The 14663-nt window shown below is 45.7% G+C and overlaps 2 protein-coding genes across 3 annotated transcripts in view; one reads left to right on the top strand and one right to left on the bottom strand.

The window, feature by feature from the left end:
- Positions 1–14663, top strand: part of TECPR2 (tectonin beta-propeller repeat containing 2) — a 138663-nt gene that overhangs the window by 103390 nt on the left and 20610 nt on the right. For both annotated transcript variants that reach the window (XM_050796667.1, XM_050796668.1), the window contains exon 17: positions 2512–2660. In XM_050796667.1, the coding sequence (XP_050652624.1) occupies positions 2512–2660 (149 nt within the window). The remainder of the gene's footprint in view (positions 1–2511; positions 2661–14663) is intronic.
- CINP (cyclin dependent kinase 2 interacting protein) overlaps positions 1–14663 on the bottom strand; it is a 148257-nt gene that overhangs the window by 118270 nt on the left and 15324 nt on the right. The window lies entirely within an intron of this gene.

Here is a 14663-nt window from a genome sequence, read left to right as displayed (position 1 = left end):
AAAAGTACAAAAAAACTAGCCGGGCGAGGTGGCGAGCGCCTGTAGTCCCAGCTACTCGGGAGGCTGAGCCAGGAGAATGGCGTAAACCCGGGAGGCGGAGCTTGCAGTGAGCAGAGATCCGGCCACCGCACTCCAGCCTGGGTGACAGAGCGAGACTCCGTCTCAAAAAAAAAAAAAAGAAAGAAAGAAACAGGCCGGGTGCAGTGGCTCACGCCTGTAATCCCAGCACTTTGGGAGGCCGAGGCGGCCGGATCACCTGAGGTCAGGAGTTCAAGACCAGCTTGGCCAACGTGGCAAAACCCGGTCTCTACTAAAAATACAAAAATTAGCCAGGCGTGGTGGCAGGCGCCTGTAATCCCAGCTACTTGGGAGGCTGAATCAGAAGAACTCTTGAAACCGGGAGGCAGAGGTTGCAGTGAACCGAGATTGCACCATTGCACTCCAGCCTGGGTGACAGAGCTAGACTCTGTCTCAAAAAAAAAAGAAAACAACCAGGAGGCAGAGGTTGCAGTGAGCCAAGATCACACCACAGCACTCCAACCTGGGCGACAGAACGAGACTCTGTCTCAAAAAAAAAAAAAGAAATCAGTTCAACAGTTACCTCAGGGTAGAGGGCATTGGCTAGAAGGGAGTTGAGGGAACTTTTGAGGGTGACTTAGTTGTTTAAAACCGATTGGGCTGGGTGTAGTGGCTTACACCTGTAATCCCAGCACTTTGGGAGGCTGAGGTGGGCGGATCACTTGAGGTCAGGAGTCCGAGACCAGCCTGGCCAACATGATGAAACTCCATCTCTACTAAAAATACAAAAATTAGCTGGGCATGGTGGCACATGCCTGTAATCCCAGCTACTCAGGAGGCCGAGGCACTAGAATCGCTTGAACCCAGAGGCAGAGGTTGCAGTGAGCCAAAATTGCACCACTGCACAACAGCCTGAATGACAGAACGAGACTCTTATCTCAAAAACAAACAAAACAAAAAACGAACAAAAAACAAAACAAACCAATTTGATTTAACCCTGAAGATCTGTGCATTACGCTGTAGGTAAAGTCTCAGAGGTCAGAGGTTGCTGATGCAGAGGACCCAGGCCGACCCAGGTCCAAGCCTTAGATCCTCCTTTGCCTCCTGGCCTGGCCACCTCCTGCCTTGTGGCCCTCAGCAGATCTCTTTCTGGCTGAGTCCCGATGGTCTCGTGGGTGAAGTGGGATGACACTCATCGTGTGTCACTGTTGTGGGTTGAGATGAGTGTGTGAAGACCTGGCTGACAGCCTGTCCACAGCAGCTGCTCAGGATGATAACCTGTCCACAGCAGCTGCTCAGGAACTGTTGACTGCTGTTCTTTTAGCCAGACTATTATCAAATGTAATTTCTGTTTTTAAAAAACTCTTCCCATTTCCTTTCCTCTTGCAATCAGTCTCAATAGCAGTGAGAAATGAATAAAAATGAAGATTCTTTGGGAGACTTAGTTTTGTTTATTTGAGATGGGGTCTCGCTCTGTCACCCAGGCTGGAGTGCAGTGGCACCATCATGGCTCACTGCAGCCTCGACTTGCTGGGCGGGCCCAAGCGATCTCAGCCTCCCAAGTACCTGGGACTACAGGTGTGTGCCACCATACCCAACTAATTTCTGTGTATTTTGTAGAGACAGGGTCTCACTATGCTGCCCAAGCTGGTCTTGAACTTCTGGGCTCAACTGATCCACCCACCATGGCCTCTGAAAGTGCTAAGATTACAGGTGTGTGCCACTGTGCCCAGTCAGTTTAATTCTAATTAAGATTAAGATTATCTGTCGGTGGCTCAAGCCTGTAATCCCAGCACTTTGGGAGGCCGAGACGGGCGGATCACAAGGTCAGGAGATCGAGACCATCCTGGCTAACACGGTGAAACCCCGTCTCTACTAAAAATACAAAAAACTAGCTGGGCGAGCTGGTGGGCACCTGCAGTCCCAGCTACTCGGGAGGCTGAGGCAGGAGAATGGCGTAAACCCGGGAGGCGGAGCTTGCAGTGAGCTGAGATCCGGCCACTGCTCTCCAGCCTGGAGGACAGAGCGAGACTCCGTCTCAAAAAAAAAAAAAAAAAAAAGATTATCTGTAAATGCGAGTTCCCTCTCTTCAAATCCAGAATTCACTGGCATTAGTCACATCTCTGAGGAAGCTGATGATGGGACCCACATTGAGATACTAATCCCAGGGCTTGGTGGTTCAGGGCGCTGTGCTAACAGCATCCTGACTGCTTTGCCTGTTGCCTGGAAGGGGTGCCGTGTGGCACCTGGCAGGTGGCAGAGTGGCCAGAGGCCATCATTACTCTCTTGAGTTACAATGTTCTCAAGCCCAGCTGAGTCCACACAGCCAATGTGGATGGACTAGGACAGATCCGATGACTCAGCGTCCAAGTTCAGTTGCAAATGCAGCCTCATTTCTTTCTTTGAAGTAGAAAATCAAAGTTCATAGATTAGATGAAAGATTAGTCATTGTACAAAAGTAATTATAGTGTGTGTACTTTTCTTTGTCTCCAGGAGCTGTGAAATTGACAAGCTTGGCATGTGGAAATCAGCACATCTGGGCCTGTGATTCCAGGGGTGGAGTTTACTTCCGTGTAGGGACTCAGCCTCTGAATCCCAGTCTCATGCTTCCAGCCTGGATAATGATTGAGCCACCTGTCCAGGTAAGCAGAAGTTAGCTGGTGGAACTCATTCCTCAGTAGGACAGAAACTGTGAGGGTGCTGGTACTGGGAAAAAGGATCCCCACAGCCTCTAGAGGCCTCCCAGCAAATGCGGGGAACCATGCCCACAGGGTCTACACACTCTCGTTCATCAAGATCACAATTGGAATTCGGAATTTGTGAAGTTTAGAACTGAACAACAGATGGTTACAGATTATGAGTCAACACATGTATTTTCTCTTTCAAAATAACAATGTTTTGTTTCTGACTTTTTACTAAGTGAATATTATTTTTTAAATCTGCCTATATTTTGGAACCTCTGTTTTATAATAATAATGATAATAAATCAGTACCCAGAAGTATAAAGAAGAAAGTAAAAGTTAATCTTGTCATGGAGAAAATGCTGAGTGCCTCTCCTGGTTTGTTGAAGAAATTCCGTTTCCTGTTTGGCCCTCCGCTGGCCAGCTCCTGCCGTGTTTCAGCTGACAGTGCATCCCAGCACGGTCTGTGTTCTCCTGACCTCCAGCACCCAGCTCACAAGCAGAAGTCTGATTCGAATGGACTATCTAGTTACCCTAAAAGATCTCACAGGCTTGGTTCCCATGCTGAATAGATTTCTGTTGAAGTTTATAACTGGGGGCTGTGGTTTTTTGAGACTTATTTGCCCAGACTCCCGCTAGTCCCGTTTGGTAACTCTGTTGGGAAACCGGTGAAGTTGCCAGTTGTGGAGGCAGCAGTAGGGCGGGGAGGAATGGTTCCTTGTTGGGCAGAGAAACCTTCAGTGGAGTCAGGAGAGAGGTAAAGAGTCGGGTACATGCCTTTGTGCCTAACTGTCTACATTTTGGTCATGGTGAGGCCTCAGAGATGAGGACCCCAGTCTTTCCACCAGCCCTGGGGAGTGTGGTTGGTGGGAGGCGCTTTGCTGAAATCGGTATTGGGCTCCAGAGCTCTGTGGAGGCCGCCACTAGCAGTCGTGGCCACAGGGAGGCTTCTCGTCCTCATTGGTGGGTCTTCCTCCTCCAGAGGGTTATGGGGATGGTAATGTCTCCGACAGTCCTGTGTGAATGATACAGCACTGTGCAAACATGAGGTTGTACATAATGAAGTATAACACATGCTCCGTTTTCCCTCTGCGCACAGTGACTACTCACAGTGGCCCAGAGGGAGCAGTCCGCCCTGCAGAGAGGAGCCTTTATCTCTGCCGTGTTTAGCACTGCTAGGGTACAGTGATTATGAAAAGCAAGCTGCTTGTCGTTAGTTTCATTATTGTCCTTACATTCGCTGGTTGCCTGCACCCAGGTGGACTCCTTTGACACACCACTGTTAATATGTTCCTTTTTTTCCTTCTAACTACTTTATATTGTTCCTTTTAAGTTACAACCCACATAGCATAAAATTTCAGCCTTCTACAGTATGCAGCTCAGTGGTTTTTAGCATTTTCACAGAGTGTGCAACAGTTAGCACTATCCAATTCCAGAACGTTTTCATCACTCCAAAAAAAACACCCTCACCCATTAGAGTCACTTCCTCTTCTCACAGAACCAGCCCCTCCGCCCATGGCAGCCACTCATCTGCTTTCTATTTCTATGACTTTGCCTATTCTAGACATTTTATATAAATTGGATCATATACTGTATGGCCTTTTTTATCTGACATCTTTCACTTTGTATCATGTTTCAGAGTTCATCCACATTGTAGATGTATCAGTTCTTAATTCCTTTTTACGACTGCATAACAGCTCTGTTGTATGGATAGGCCACACTGGTTTATCATTTCACCAGTGGATGGACATTTGGATTGTTTCTGCTTATTGGCTACTGTGAATAATGCTGCTGTCAACATTTGGGTGCAAGTCTTTAGGGAGGATGTATGTTCCCAGTTCTATTGGGTGTCTGTCTGTAAGTGGAATTGCAGGTCATATGGCGATTATGTATTGAACTTATTAAGGATGTCAAAGTGTTTTTCACAGTGGCTACACCGTTTTGTGTTCCACCAGTAAGATATGAGGGTTCTCGTTTTTCCCATCCTCATCAATATTTTTTTTTTTTTTTTTTGAGACAGAGTTTCACTCTTATTGCCCAGTCTGGAGTGCAATGGTGCAATCTTGGCTCACTACAATCTCTGCCTCCCGGGTTCAAGCAATTCTCCTGCCTCAGCCTCCTGAGTAGCTGAGATTACAGGCATGCGCCACCATGCCCAACTGATTTTGTATTTTTAGTAGAGATGGAGTTTCACTATGTTGGTCAGGCTGGTCTCAAACTCCTGACCTCAGGTGATCCACCCTCCTCGGCCTCTCAAAGTGCTGGGATTACACCCAGTGAGAGCCGCCGCGCCTGGCCTTTGCAGTTTTTTGTTGGTATTTTATTTTTCTGGTCTCAGGAACTGCCTTCATATGTCTAATTTTTTAATACTAGCCATCGCAGTAGTTGTAAAGTGGTATCTCATTGTGGTTTGATTTGCACTGACCTAATAACTAATGAGATGGAACATCCCTCTTTTCATGTGTTTATTGGTTATTTGTGTATCTGCTTTCAAGAACTGTGTATTCAATTTTTTTTTTTTTTTTTAAGATGGAGTCTCACTCTGTCGCCCAGGCTGGAGTGCAGTGGCACAATCTCCACTCACTGTAATATCTGCCTCCTGGGTTCAAGTGATTCTCTTGTCTCAGCCTCCTGAGTAGCTGGGATTACAGACATGTGCCTTCATGCCTGGCTATTTTTTTTTTTTTTCATATTTTTTTAGTAGAGGCAGGGTTTCACCATGTTGGCCAGGCTGGTCTCAAACTCCTGGCCTCAGGTGATCCACCCACCTCGGCCTCGCGAAGTGCTTGGATTACAGGCATGTGCCACCGCGCCCAGCCTCAAATCTTTTGCTCATTTTAAAATTGTGTTATCTTTTACTGAGTTTGTTTGTTTGTTTTGAGATTGAGTCTTGCTCTATCCCCCAGGCTGGAGTGCTGTGGTGTGATCGTGGCTCACTGCAACCTCTGCTTCCTGGGTTCAAGTGATTCTACTGCCTCAGCCTCCTGAGTAGCTGGGATTACAGGCATGCGCCACCATGCCTGGCTAATTTTTGTATTTTTAGTAGAGATGGGGTTTCACCATGTTGGCCAGGCTGGTCTCAAACTCCTGACCTTGTGATTCACCTACCTCAGTCTCCCAAAGTGCTGGGATTACAGGTGTGAGCCACCATGCCCAGCCTGTTGAGTTCTATATAAGAGTTCTTGACCGGGCGCGGTGGCTCACGCCTGTAATCCTAGCACTTTGGGAGGCCAAGGCGGGCGGATCATGTCAGGAGATCGAGACCATCCTGGCTAACATGGTGAAACCCTGTCTCTGCTAGAAATACAAAAAAAGTTAGCCAAGTGAGGTGGCAGGCGCCTGTAGTCCCAGCTACTCAGGAGGCTGAGGCAGGAGAATGGTGTGACCCCGGGAGGCGGAGCTTGCAGTGAGCTGAGATGTGCCACTGCACTCCAGCCTGCGCAACAGAGCAGACTCCATCTTAAAAAAAAAAAAAAAAAGAGTTCTTTATATATTCTGTGTACTAGACCTTTATCAGACACATGATTTACAAGTATTTTCTTCCATTCTGTGCGTTTTTACTTTCTTTATGATGTTCTTTGATGCACAAAAATTTTTATATTGATGAAGTCCAGTTTATTTATTTTTTCTTCATTTGCTTCTGCTTTTAGTTGCCTAATCCAAGGTCACGAAGATTTACCTCTGTGTTTTCTTCTAGCAGTTTTATAGTTTTAGCTCTTACATTAAGTGCTTCATCCATTTTGAGTTAATTTTTGTATATGATATGAGATAGTTGTCCAAATGCATTCTTTTACATATGGCTATTCAGTTGTACCAACACCATTTAGTGAAAAGACTATTCTGTCCACATTAAATTATCTTAACACCCTTGTCAAAATCAATCGATTGTAAATATAAAGGGTTACTACTGGACTCCTAGTTATATCCCAGTGATCTGTGTATATCTATCCTTATACTACACTGTCCTGAGTACTTAGCTTTGTTGTAAATTTTGAAATCAGGAAGTATGAATCCTCTAACTTTTTCTTTTTCAAGATTGTTTCAGCTACATGGAGCCCCTCCTACATCCATGTGAATTTTAGGATAAGTATGTCAATTTCTGCAAAAAAAAAAAATACTAATTGGAATTTTGAAAGGAATTGTGTTGAATCAGTAGATAAATTTGGAAAATCTTCCAGTCTGTGAACATGGGATGTCTTCCCATTTATTTAGATCTTCTTTACTTTCCTTCACCAATGTTTTGTAGTTTTCAGAGTATACGTTTTATACTGCTCTTGTTAAGTTTATTTCTAAGTTCTTTATTCCTTTTGATGCTATTGTAAATGGAATTGTTTTCTTCATTTTCAGATTGCCCATTGCTAGTATAGAGTTTTGTATATTGATCTTGTGTCTGGCAACCTTGCTAAACTTGTGTATTGGGTCTAACAGGTTTTTGCAGATTTCTTTTGCATTTTCTATAGATAAGATCATGGCTTCTGACATGGTCTGCCAATAGAGATAATTTTATTTCTTCCTTCCTATCTATATGTCTTTTATTTTACTGTCTTGCCTGATTGCCCTGGCTGGAACTTCTAGGACAGTGTTGAATAGAAGTGGCAAGAGTGGACTTCCTTGTCTTGTTTCTGATCTTAAGGGGAAGGCATTCAGTCTTTTACCATTAAATATGATGTGAGCTTTGTGTTTTCTTAGGCTCCCTTTATTAGGTTGAAGTTCCCTTCTATTCCTAGAAGGAATTCTAGGAGTTCTTTCCGTTCCTAGTTTGTTCGGTGTTTGTTATGATGAAAGGGTGTTGGGTTTTGTCAAATGCTTTTTCTATGCCTATTGAGATGGCCTTGTGGTTTTTTTTCCTTTGTTAATATGATACATTATACTGATGGAGTTTTATATGTTGAAACACAGTTTCATTCCTGGGAAAAATCCCCGTTGGTCATGATGTGTAATCGTTTGTGTGTGTACGTTGCTGGATTTGGTTTGCTAAAGTTTTGTTGAGGATTTTTGTGTCTATATTCATGAGAGAGATTGGTCTTTGGTTTTCTTGTCATGTGTTTGTCTGGTTTTGGTATCAAGGTAATGCTGGCCTCATAGAATGCATTGGGAAGTGTTTTCTTCTTTTCTACTTTTTGGAAGAGTTTTTGAAAGATTGGTTTTATTTCTTAAACCCCATTTGTTAGAATTCATCATCCCATCCATGAATTAATGTAGCCATGTAGGCCTGAGCTTTTTTTGTGGGAAGTTTTTTGACTACTAATTCAATCTCTTTATTCATTGTAGGTCTATTCAGAATTTTTTTTTTTTTCTCTGACATGGAGTCTCACTCTGTCACCCAGGCTAGAGTGCATTGGTGTGATCTTGGCCCACTGCAACCTCCGTCTCCTAGGTTCTTGCAATTCTCCTGCCTCAGCCTCCCTAGTGGCTGGGACTACAGACATGCACCACTACACCCAGCTAATTTTTCTATTTTTAGTAGAGATGAGGTTTCACCATGTTGGCCAGGCTTGTCTTGAACTCCTAACCTCAAATGATCCACCCCCTCAGCCTCCCAAAGTGCTAGGATTACAGGCATGAGCCACTGCACCCAGCCAATTCAGAATTTTCTATTTCTTCTTCTTTTTTTTGAGACAGAGTTTTGCTCTTGTTGCCCAGACTGGAGGGCAATGGCACAATCTTGGCTCACTGAAACCTCCACCTCCCAGGTTCAAACAATTCTCCTGCCAAGTAGCTGGGGTTACAGGCGTGCACCACCATGCCTGGCTAATTTTTGTATTTTTAGTAGAGATGGGGTTTCACTATGTTGGACAGGATAGTCTTGATCTCCTGACCTTGTGATCCACCTGCCTCGGCCTCCCAAAGTGCTGGGATTACAGATGTGAGTCACTGTGCCCAGCCTAATTTTGTATTTTTGGTAGAGACGGGGTTTCACTATGTTGGCCAGGCTGGTCTTGAACTCCTGACCTCAAGTGATCTGCCCGCCTTGGCCTCCCAAAGTGCTGGGATTACAGGCATGAGCCACTGTACCCTGCCTCTCTTTCTTCTTGATTCAATCTAAGTAGTTTATTCTTTCTAGGAATTTGTTCATTTCATCTATTTTATCTAATTTGTTGGCATCCAATTGTTCACAGTATTCTTCTGTAATACTTTTCATTTTTGTGAAGTTGATAGTAATGTCTCCTCTTTCTGATTTTAATAATTTGAATTGGCTGGGCACAGTGGCTCATGTCTGTAATCCCACTTTGGAAGGTTGAGGCAGGAAGACCACTTGAGCCTAGGAGTTCAAGACTAGCCTGGACGACATAGCAAGGCATCATCTCTACCACACACACACACAAAAAAAATTTCTTGGGCCTAGTAGTGCACCTGTAGTCCCAGCTACTCAGAAGGCTAAGGTAGAATTGCTTGAGCCCAGGAGTTCAAGGCTGCAGTGAGCTATGATTGCTGATTTTATTGCCAATTGCCACTATACTCCAGCCTGGGCAACAGAGCACGACTCTAATAATAATAATAAGAAGAATTTGAATCTTCTCTCATTTTTTCTTAGTCAGTCTAGCTAAAGGTTTGTCGATTTTGTTGCTCTTTTCAAAACACCTCCTTTGGGTTTTCTTGCTTTTTCTCTGTTGTTTTTCTATTCTCTCTTTCTTCTATTTCCACTCTGTTACTTCCTCCACACATTCTTGTGCACAGTGCTTTGCTTGATAGTGATATTCCTCTGGGAGCTCCCAGGAATATTTGTCACAATTATCACGTACATATGGAAGACCTGTGGTAACACTGGACTGTAAAGTTTGTAGGATCCCAGTGCAGAGGCAGGCCAGTGTTAGTAAAGGGCTGCTGAGTGCAAGAGCGAGATTTGCAGGATATGTTGTGGAAAGAACATCCTTGAGTGGGTTGAGCGCCCATGTGCCTTACCTCCTCCTTTTCCCAGCAAGCCAGAGGCCAGGATGCTGGAGAGTAGGGCAGGCGGGAAGCTGCTGGGCTCAGTCCTCAGTGGGGCTGGAGCCACTCTTGCCTGTGCTGTGTGTACCTATCTGTAGCCATGGGGCCACACGGGTACCTGGCAAAAGGGTTACATGGAGAACTGTGTGCAACCACAAATTCCTGTTCCTGTCTCCATGTAGACTCTAGAATAACCTCAAGGAAGCAAAGCTAAACTGGGGAAGAAAGCTTTGCTTAAAGTGCTCTATTGACTGTGGTGATCAACAGCTTTGCCCAGGAAAATGGCCAAAATAGAACAAATTCACATGAAAGGACCTCAAAGCTGTGCTCTGAATAAAGTAGTGATTGCTAAATGGGATGTTAAGCATGAACTATTTCAAGTAGTTCTGCTGAATAGAGCCACATTTTCTCATTGAGTTAGCTTTTAGCATGCTCTGGAAGACATTCGGTTTGCCACAGATTCTGTAGATACAAATTGCTTCTGAAGTTGGTTTCTGTGGGAAAGGAGTCAGGCTTCACATGTACACAGGCCTTTCTCCTGCACTTTGCCAAGCACTGCCTGATCCCTAACCCTTTTATTGCCCCAGGAAACAGAAGAGTCAGTGGTTCTCCCTATCTTACGAGGAAATCTGTTACCCGGAACAGTTGAGCAATTTGCCCAGGATCCCAACTCTAGTGTGTGCCAAGCCCAGGTGGGGACTCAGGCCTCCAGCTCCCAGGTGCTGCCCCTGCTGAGGCTCCCCTGGGCTGAGGAAGGCACTTCTCCCAGGCTGCTGGCACTGACAATTGTTTGCTGAGATCAGAAGTGAAGACAAGTTCTGCTGCCAGGCACTCGCCTTGTGCCAGGCTAATGCCTGAAGTATATCTTTCCCTCAGTCCTCACAACAACTTGGGAAGTGGCTGCATCTTTCCCCATTTGACAGAGGAGAAAACCCTAGCTCAGAGGTTCAGAAAGTTGCCTGAGACCTCATAGCGGGCAGGCGGCAGGACTGGGACATAGACCCAGGTGTGTGACACCCGCCTCTGCCCCTCCTATGGCTCTGAGGCCCAAGATCTGCAGCAAGCACCAGGTTGTGGCGACATGTCATAGGCTTAGTGGCCTCACACGTGGTATTTTAGGACAAAGCCTACACGTGCAAATCTTTACATCGCAGAGGGTCCTGAAAATGAGCCCAGGAGTGAGGGGAGACGGGGGCTCACTCTGAGGACTGGAAGTCAGAAGAGTTGGTTGAATCTGAGGATTGGAGAACAAGCGGGGTTTATGTATTTTGATGATGTTCTACATCTTTCCACTTTGTTTTATTTTTTCTTCGACTTGAGCTTCTTCATCTGCATAGAGGATGTATTTGCAGTAGAAATGGAAATGGAGGCAGGGGTTAGATGCTCAAGGGCACCTGAAGTGAAGCCACAGAAATCTTTAAAATTAGCATCAGCTTCTCTATTTAGTTCCATTGTCCTATTCTCTTCTCTGGGAAGATACCACCTGTAGTAGTTTTGCGATAAAGTTTTAACAAAGTACTCAAAACAAATGACTCAGTTTTCAGACTTGCTAACACTTGGAAGGGTTTGGAGAAAATATTTATAGTTGTGTTTAGCATCTTCAGAGTCTGGAGTTTGCTGTTTGAGTTAGAGAATTTTCTGTCTGTGTTAGAGGTACCTCTAACGCAAGCATAGTTGGTGCGAAGTTTCACATTCTGTGTGCCCTATGTGCTTGAGTGGAAGAGTTGTCTGTTCTTACTGTGCTTACAGTGGACTCTGAAATGGCGTCTATGGTGTGGTTCCAGTTTTGTAAAACAAAACTATAAAATCCTACTAGGCTGGGTGCAGTGGCTCATGCCTATAATCCCAGCACTTTGGGAGGCCAAAGTAGGAGGATCACTTGAACCCAGGAGTTCAAAATCAGCCTAGGCAGCATAGTGAGACCCCGTCTCTACAGGTAATTTTTTAAATTAGCCAGATGTGGTGGCGTGCACCTGTGGTCCCAGCTACTAAGGAGGCTGAGGTGGGAGGATCACTTGAGCCCAGGAGGTCAAGGCTGCAGTGAGCATGTTTGTACCACTGCACTCCAGCCTGGGCAACAGAGCAAGACCCTGTCTCAATCAATTAATAAAAATAAAAAATAATTTCCCACTGAAAACCTAGAAGAAACTACAGCAAAGGTGACTATTATGAGGCCGGGTGCAGTGGCTCATGCCTGTAATCCCAGCACTTTGGGAGGCTGATGTGGGCAGATCACCTGAGGTCGGGAGTTCGAGACCAGCCTGACCAATATGGAGAAACCCGTCTCTAATGAAAATACAAAATTAACTGGGTGTGGTGGCACACGCCTGTAACCCCAGCTACTCAGGAAGCTGAGGCAGGAGAATTGCTTGAACCCGGGAGGCAGAGGTTGTGGTGAGCTGAGATCACGCCATTGCACTCTAGCATGGACAACAAGAGCGAAACTCCATCTCAAAAAAAAAAAAAAGACTATTTTGATCCAGAGATTATGATTGATTATAATACTCTTCTCTATTTACCATGTTTTCTCATAACGGGCAGGAAAACTTGTTCATGATCAGGGAGAAAAATATGTATATTTTACAAGGGACCCATCTTTTGTGGGTCATTGAGCAACGTTCTTCTCCAAGGCACATCTCTGACCTACCCAGCCCATATAAATCTGAACCCCAGTAGGTTGTCCCCGCTTCCCCCTGCCCCACACAAAGATTTTAGAGTTAGAAGGAGACTGGAAAACACGTAACCTTGCCACTTCTGCAGGTGAGGAAAGCAAGGCCTGGCCAAAGCGAGCTTCCTGGTGTCAGGGTGGTCAGTGGTTGTGCTGGGCCTCTGCAGCCCTCATCCTCAAGGCCCACAGTATACGGAGCAGCGGCAAGAACAGCCCCATCCAGGGACACTCACAGGCTACCGTAGAGACACGCAAACCACTGGCCCCTATGCTTCTAGAGCTGTGGGCAGAGTGCCATGGAGCCAGCTGGAGAGGGAAGTGCTGTCAGGGCCTTGGAGTGGTCAGAGGATCTCACGAGAGGTGGCACTGGTACAAAAAAGGCAAGTAGGAGTGTGGCAGGCAGGCAGGACAGAGGGTGTTCCAAGCAGAGGGGACGTGAAGTATAGGCACTGAGCAGAAGGCACCCTTGCCCAGGGTGCAGAAAGGGGCTGTATTGGGAGGCTGACACAGGCCAGGGCAGGGAGGCCTGGGCTAAGGCATTGGCATCGTTCTTGAAGAGCTTGAAGCCAGGCAAGTGGCCTGGGTAGACCACGTTTAAGGAAGAAGCCTGTGACACAATTCCCTGTGACCAACCAGGGGGTCTTCTGCTGGACAGATCACATGCACCCATAAGTAGGTCATATGCCCAGGAGTGTTTTGCCTCAGATATGGAGCAAAATTAGCCTGACACTAAATGCAGCTCTGGTCCTACCTACTGGAGCTTAAAGCAAGACTCAGAAGAATCAAACGGTTTCAGAGTAACTTAACAGCATCTCAGAACAAAGCTCCAGAATATTTACAGATTGCAAAAATATCCAACATCAACAAGATAAAATTCACATGGGCAACCAATTAACGCTTACCCAACAAGCAGAGAAGCAGGAAAATACAACCTGCAATGAAGGGGGAAGAAATCCATCAATAGGAGCTGACCCAGAAACGATACAGATGGTAAGATTCGTAGACAGGACATTGAAACAGTTGTTACACCTTTATGTGTTCAAGAAGCTAGTAGAGAGATTCAGCCTGTTAAGTAGAAAAATGAGAGATACAAAAACTCCAGGTTAGGCCAGGCACGCAATGGCTCACACCTGTAATCCCAGCACATTGGGAGGCTGGGGTGGGCAGACCACCTGAGGTCAGGAGTTAGAGACCAGCCTGGCCAACATGGCAAAACCTCATCTCTTTTTTTTTTTTTTTTTTTTTTTTTTTTTGAGACAGAGTCTCACGCTGTTGCCCAGGCTGGAGTGCAGTGGCGCGATCTCGGCTCACTGCAAGCTCCGCCTCCTGGGTTCACGCCATTCTCCTGCCTCAGCCTCCTGAGTAGCTAGGACTACAGGCGCCCGCCACCGCGCCCGGCTAATTTTTTGTATTTTTAGTAGAGACGGGGTTTCACTGTGGTCTCGATCTCCTGACCTTGTGATCCGCCCGCCTCGGCCTCCCAAAGTGCTGGGATTACAGGCTTGAGCCACCGCGCCCGGCCGCAAAACCTCATCTCTACTAAAAATACAAAAATTAGCCAAGCGTGGTGGCACATACCTGTAATCCTAGCTCCTCAGAAGGCTGAGGCATGAGAATCACTTGAACCTGGGAGGTGGAGGTTGCAGTGAGCCAAGATTACACCACTGCACTCCAGCCTGGGTGACAGAGCAAGACTCTGTCTCAAAAAAAAAAAAAAAAAAAAAAATCAATAACAAAAACCTCCAAGCTGGGCGTGGTGGCTCATGCCTGCAATCCCAGCACTTTGGGACGCTGAGCTGGGAGAATTGCTTGAGCTCAGGAGTTCAAGATGAGCCTGGGCAAGATGGGAAGACCCTGCCTCTAAAAAAAAAAAACTCAAATCAAATTTGTAGGGATTAAAATTGCAGTGTCTAAGTTGAAAAATGCACTGGATGAGATTAATGGCAGCATAGAATTTGCAGAAGAAAAGACTAGTGAGCTTGAAGACACAGCAGTGAAAAACCATCCACATTGAAGCCTAGAGGGAAACAGGCAAGAAAACGTTCAGAGAATCAGTGAGCACAGACCCCTTCAAGTGACCTCACATAAATGAAATCCAAGTCTTAAAAGAAGAGGGAAGAAGGGTGACAGGAAAAAAAGATGTGAAGAAGAAATACAGCTGAAAGTTTTCTAAATTTGATGAAATAATTATGCTGAGTCAAGAAGCCAGACAAAGAATACATACTGTTATCATTTCATTTATATAAAATTTGGCCAGGTACGGTGGCTCATGTCTGTAATCCCAACACTTGGGGAAGCTGAGACGAGTAGATCACCTGAGCCCAGGAGTTCAAGACCAGCCTGAGCAACATGGCAAAACTCCATCT

This window comes from Macaca thibetana, chromosome 7 (genome assembly GCF_024542745.1).
Source record: "Macaca thibetana thibetana isolate TM-01 chromosome 7, ASM2454274v1, whole genome shotgun sequence".
Taxonomy (NCBI): Eukaryota; Metazoa; Chordata; class Mammalia; order Primates; family Cercopithecidae; genus Macaca; species Macaca thibetana.
This window is presented reverse-complemented; position numbering and strand designations above follow the sequence as displayed.